The 6,804-nt window shown below is 42.3% G+C and overlaps 1 protein-coding gene across 1 annotated transcript; it reads right to left on the bottom strand.

Annotated features, from left to right (window-relative positions):
• LOC112852247 (olfactory receptor 7C1-like) lies at positions 1-933 on the bottom strand. Its single transcript, XM_025915738.2, has one exon. It carries the CDS (start codon positions 931-933, stop codon positions 1-3), a length of 933 nt encoding a protein of 310 aa, XP_025771523.2.
• Positions 934-6,804: the final 5,871 nt, after the last annotated feature.

Raw genomic sequence — 6,804 nt, forward strand, 5'->3', positions numbered from 1 at the left:
TCACTGAACATAGAGTGTTATCCTGAGAACTTTTTGTAAAGCCCTCTTGATGTCCCTGTTCCGTAGGCTGTAGATGAAGGGATTCAGCATTGGGGTGACCACGGTGTACATCAATGAGGCAATCATGCCCCTCCAGGAAGATGCATCAGAACTGAGATACACACCAAACCCTGTCCCATAGAACAAAGAAACCACAGACAAGTGAGATGCACAGGTGGAAAATGTCTTATACTTCCCATTAGCTGATGGGATTCTCAGGATTGAGGAGGCAATTCGGCTATAGGAGAAAAGGATCCCTGAGAAGGGAACAATGCCAAGAAGGCCAGTCACCATGTATTGCAGGATGTGATTGACCAATGTGTCTGAGCAGGCAAGCATGAGGGCCTGAGCAAGTTCACAGTAAAAGTGTGGAATTACCCAGTTGGTGCAGAAGGACAGCCGCAACATTAAGAGACTCTGGATCAAGGAGTATGACAAGCTGATGAACCAGGACACAAGAACCAGGAGGCCACAGAGCCATGGGTTCATGATGACTGTGTAGTGCAAGGGGTGACAGATGGCTACAAACCGGTCATAGGCCATCACAGTGAGGAGAAAAGTGTCCACACCTCCAAAAACCATGAAAAGAAACATCTGGGCGATGCAGCCTGCATAGGTGATGGATTTGCTCTGTGTTTGGATGTTCACCAGCATCTTAGGGATGGCGGTAGAGGTGAAGCAGATGTCAGCAAAGGACAAGTTGGAGAGGAAGAAGTACATGGGGGTGTGGAGGTGAGAGTCAGAGCTGACAGCCAGGATGATGAGCAGATTCCCAAGCACGGTGACCAGGTACATGGACAGGAATAGCCCAAATAGAATGGGTTGATGCTCTGAGTCTTGGGAAAATCCCAGGAGTAAAAATTCTGAAACACTCGTTTGATTTCTTGGTTCCATATTGTCAACACATCAGCTAGATGATTGAAGAAGGGAATGCACATGAAATAGACACTAGACAAACTCTAGAGTCTCCTTTTTTATTTCTTGAAATGAAGCATTGGGCATAAAAGCCTTAACATTACAGAATTTAGACATCCTATATTCTGTTTTATGTGCAACATTTAATAATGTTGATCAATCCCTGTCCATTGGCCTTTGGGGCCCTCATTTATCCTCTTTATTTAGAATCACCAAATCTAAAAAAGTTAAGAACAACTTTGGACATTAGCCATAACATTATCCAAACTCATTCTAACACAAATGAGCAACATGAGGTCTGGTGAACCGCAGTAACTTAATGTGGATTATCTGCCTTGTGTGGGACTCAAAAAAGGGTCAGATAACTATGTCTCAGAGGTGAGAAAATTTGAGGGTATCTCACGTGTCTGGACAGACTATTGCAGGATGAGTAGAATGTAGGTTTACTCCTCAAGAAGAAAAAAAAGGAAGAAAAAGAAAATGTTTTCACAAAATGATAAATCACATGAACAGATTCTTAATGCTTAGTGTACCAGGGGCCATCAACATCCTGCAGGAACAGGGCCAGATGCTTCCTGGACATTTGTTGCTTGACAAAATGCTCTTCATCCAGATGGTATACGTTCGAGCAAAAAATGCATATTAACATTTGCACTATTTCAGTACCATTAGATACTACAAAGGTCACAAATAGAATTTTAGTCATATCCTCTATGGTGCTCATGAAATACCCAAGGAAGCATAGAAACTGCTCCAGGATGTTGACATATGAGCCCAAAAAAATGAGAGTCAGATGTGGCACTCATATTCAGGAGATGATTCAATGAGGCTGGGAAGAAGAGGAGCCCACCTACTCTCCTACTCTCTTTGTTTCAGGTCCTGAGGTCCTGTTCCCAGATACAGAGGAAGGGGTCCTATAACCCAGGATGCTGAACAGCATAAAATCATAAAATGATCTTCAGTGTTGTATTTTGTCTCGTGAAGTATTTTTGCACAACTATTATTCTGTAATGCCCCTAACTACAAAGGGAAAAGGCCACCATTGACTGTCATCCCTGTCAGTCCTCTTAGGTATAAAAACCAAAGTAGCAGGGAAGGGGTGGCTGAAATAGGTGAAGGTGGTCAAAAGGTACTAACTTCCAGTTATAAAACAAATAAACCATGAGGTATAATGTGCAGTATGAATACAGTTAATAATATTATATGGTATATTTGAGAGTTGCTAAGAAAATAGACCTTATAGGGGCACCTGGGTGGCTCAGTCGGATAAGTGTCTGACTTCAGCTCAGGTCATGATCTCGCAGTTTATGAGTTCCAGTCCTGTATCTGGCTCTGTACTGACAGCTCGGAGCCTGGAGCCTGCTTCAGATCCTCTGTCTCCCTCTCTCTCTGCTCCTCCCTCACTAGTGCACTGTTTCTCAAAAATAAATAAAAAATATTTAAAAAAGAAGAAAATAGATCAAATAATTTCTCATCACCAGAAAAAAATTTTTGTAACTATGTGTGGTGGCAGATGTTAACTAGACCTATTGTGGTAATATGTCAAATATTATATGTGCAATGTGATGAATCATTATGTCATATACCTTAAGCTAATATAATATTACATACCAATTTTACCTAAAATAAAAACCAAACACAAAAACCCCAAAGCAAAGAGTGTCTCTGGAATGATAAAGATGGTCACGTTGTAGGCAAATTGTTTAAGTATGAATGAACGTCTTTGTTCTGACCCTTGGTAGGTGGGCAGTTTGTAATCACCTCTGGTGGCTTCTGGTCAGGTGAGAGGTATTCGAAACAGAAGGTCACGACTCATCTTTAAAGCATGATAGTTTGTAAAAATTTTCCTTGACTTTTAATAGATGTAGCTTGCTCCCTTGCATTCTGATCTGTTTTGAGCAGAATATCAGAGTACACAGGAAATGCCCACAATTCTGGATATTCCCTGGGTGCTGTGTGTCAACATCATCAACTGCATTAGAATTCAGTAAAGCCATTTCTTAGAAGGACTGGATTATGATTCAAGCGGGTCATGAAATGATGAATTATCACATTCATCCTAAGAAAGAGTTTTTTATAGATTAGAAACATTTTATCTTATGGCACAAAAACAGACACATAGACCAGTGGAATAGAACAGAGACTCCAGAATTGGACCCACAAAGTATGGCCAACTAATCTTTGACAAAGCAGGAAAGACTATCCAGTAGAAAAAAGACAGCCTCTTTAACAAATGGTGCTGGGAGAACTGGACAGCAACATACAGAAGAATGAAACTAGACCACTTTCTTACACCATTCACAAAAATAAACTCAAAATGGGTAAAGGACCTGAATGTGAGACAGGAAACCATCATAACCCAAGAGGAGAAAGCAGGAAGAAACCACTCTGGCCTCAGCTGCAGCAATTTCTTACTTGACACATCTCCAAAGGCAAGGGAATTAAAAGCAAAAATGAACTATTGGGACCTCATCAAGATAAAAAGCTTCTGCACTACAAAGGAAACAATCAACAAAACTAAAAGGCAACCAACGGAATGGGAAAAGATATTTGCAAATGACATATCAGACAAAGGGCTAGTATCCAAAATCTATAAAGAACTCACCAAACTCCACACCCAAAAAACAAATAATCCAGTGAAGAAATGGACAGAAGACGTCAATAGGCACTTCTCTAAAGAAGACATCCAGATGGCCAACAGGCACATGAAAAGATGCTCAACGTCAGTCCTCATCAGGAAAATACAAATCAAAACCACACTGAGATATTGTCTCATGCCAGTCAGAGTGGCTAAAATGAACAAATCAGGAGACTATAGATGCTGGAGAGGATGTGGAGAAACGGGAACCCTCTTGTAATGTTGGTGGGAATGCAAACTGGTGCAGCCACTCTGGAAAACAGTGTGGAGGTTCCTCAAAAATTTAAAAATAGATCTACCCTATTACCCAGAAATAGCACTGCTAGGAATTTACCCAAGGGATATAGGAGTGCTGATGCATAGGGGCACTTGTACCCCACTGTTTATAGCAGCACTTTCAACAATAGCCAAACGATGGAAAGAGCCTAAATGTCCATCAACTGATGAATGGATAAAGAAATTGGGGTTTATAGTCACAATGGAATACTACTTGGCAATGAGAAAGAATGAAATCTGGCCTTTTGTAGCAACAAAAGGATGGATGGAAATGGAGAGTGTTATGCTAAGTGAAATAAGTCATACGGAGAAAGATACCATATGGTTTCACTCTTATGTGGATCCTAAGAAACTTAACAGAAGACCATAGGGGAGGGGAAGGAAAAAAAAGTTAGAGAGGGAGGGATCCAAACCATAAGAGACTCTTCAAAACTGAGAATAAACTGAAGGTTGATGGGGGGTGGGAGGGAGGGAAGGGTGGGTGATGGGCATTGAGGAGGGCACCTGTTGGGATGAGCACTGGGTGTTTTATGTAAACCAATTTGACAATAAATTTCATATTAAAAAAATAAAGATTTATGATCAGCAAAAAGAAAGAAAGAAAGGAAGAAACATTTTATCTTAGGACGAGAGCTTAGAAATTAGAGGTGAAAGATACAACCATTTGTCATTTATACTTTCCCCTTTATTCATGCACCAAATACATGTTGGTCTTCTGTTTCTATTCTGTTTCTAGGATCTAGTGTTAGTGGGCAATTTTGTTGAGCCAGGCAGGATGTAGAGAAGAATGGAACTAGGCTGTTAGTCACTGAAAAAGTCCTGGAAGCCATTCTGCAAGAAGGATTACTTTGGGACAGGCTAAGTGTTAGCTGTTGGGGGTACAAAGATTAATGGTGTGGTCTTGTCTTGAGGGAGTCTGCCTTTCAGGGGTAGTGGTGGATAGAGAAACCAGTCATCGTAATACAGTGACTTAAAAGCTAAGGTAAATGCAGTCTTCAGAGTGAAGTAGAGAAAGGAACCACAAATACAGCCTGAAGTGATGCAGTCAAGGAAGGATTCCTGGAGGAACAGATCCGTGGGCAAGGAGTTGTCTAGGTTGATGATTGAGCATGGGCTTTTCCGGCAGAGAAGGCAGCAAGGAAAAAAAGCCCATAAGCAAAAAGCTGCATGGAACAGTGTGCTCTTAGCAATTTGTTGCAACACAAAATGGGACATGGAAATGGTGAAGAATGAGGTTGATGAGATGAGCGGGGGCCACATCTCTGGGAACCTTGAAAAAAAACAATGGATAAAAGGATAGGGGCTATGTAAGGACTGTGACTAAAGGAGTAACATGATCCATATCACGATTTTCCCTGGTGCCTGGAGTGAAAGATAGATTTAAGGCAGGCAAACTAGGGTCAAAGGGAATGGGGTTGGGAATACTCACATCATTAAAGTTGAAGGGACCACGTCACCAATTTTAGGGAAGAGGAACAAAGATGAAGAGGTGAATAAATTGTTCCCATGTCTTACTAATGATTCCGTGTTTCTAGATAAGGGTGAGACTTGACACCCAAGAGGAATCAAGTGAAACTATGAGGAAGGGATATGTGAAATCAGTGTCTTCCAGAATGTTTCCAGAGCTGAAGGGGAGGGTGTCAAGAGGGGACTGGACATTGGACCTTCCTGTGTGCTTTGCTCTTCCTCCCACATCCATCCTGCCCACGTCTTTATACACTGCAGCCCTAGATACCAGGGAACACAGACTCTTCACTCTTGAATATCTCTATGAGGACCACAGATGAAGGTGAAGAAGGAAGAGGAGGGACAGGTCCTTGCGGAGAAACAGGGTATGTTCCCCAGCAAATGAAGGTGGTAAAGAAGGATTCAGAAAGGATTTATCTGGTCTGAGTGAAGGTGAAGTCTCTGGAGTTTTTGGGCCAGGCGATAGGACTAAAGAATAAGAGAAGATCCATATTGCATAGTCAAAGACCTAATAATCTATCAGTACCTGGGGGCATCCATTTGTGCACTTCCGACTGGTAACTGTGCCATTACACGGTGTGGTCCTGGATAGTGCTGTGGTATCCAAGAGCAGACTGGCTGCTTAACTCTTCCTCCTCAACCCTATAATCTCCATAAACCATCCACCCAAATAGCATGCAAGCAAAGTAAAAGCTCACTAACAATGGTAGGGTAGCCATTCACCCTCCCAAAAAATTGGCCCCTAGAGCTCCTCCTGCATGGATACCATGGGGTGTCCCTGGCACATGCTTAATAGTAGTCAATGCCCTTTCTACCCAACCACCTCTTTTCTCTACTTCCCACAACACTTACTGGGCTTTGCATGCTTGGCAATGTGGACTCAGCACTGGGACCGACTCCCCTGCATCTTGTTCTCTCATGGAGGGTGGGCAATGAAGAAAGATTTGTTTCCCCAAAGAGAAGGGATACAGAGCCAGGCATGTAATGCAGGGTGTGTCTGATTTTTCCTGGCAAAGGCATGGGTATCTTGGGAGTGATACATGGGCCTTGGGGACTATAAGTTGATATGTTACAGGTTTGGTGGCCCTGGGGACTGAATCCCCTGTGAAGCTTGTTAGGCAAATTGATCAATGGATTTTCCATTCCCTGATCAATTTGACTCCTGATAGGCAGGGACCACACAGGAAAGGGTCTCTGACCTGCCAATTCCTTATCCCTAGGAGAGTAACAGTGGGGCCAACTGTGACACCTCTCTTCTGGGTCCCTTTTCTCTGGGAAGAATTTTTCCAGTGTTTCTTAGATCTCCTCCTGAAGACAACTGACTTGTAGTATTCACATCAGGCAGATGGCTGAGTAATGAAGGATCCCAGGAGTCACTTGGGTAATGGTTCTCAAACTTCTCGCCTGTGCCAGGATGACCTTGAATATTTGTTTAACTGGATTTATTTTTAATTTATTTTATTTTTTAA

This window comes from Puma concolor, chromosome A2 (genome assembly GCF_028749965.1).
Source record: "Puma concolor isolate L17-30 chromosome A2, mPumCon1.1.hap2, whole genome shotgun sequence".
Lineage (NCBI taxonomy): Eukaryota > Metazoa > Chordata > Mammalia > Carnivora > Felidae > Puma > Puma concolor.

What these genes read in the sequence shown, in the direction of transcription:
- LOC112852247 (XM_025915738.2), bottom strand. Translation starts at nt 933, where the DNA reads ATGGAACCAAGAAATCAAACGAGTGTTTCAGAATTTTTACTCCTGGGA.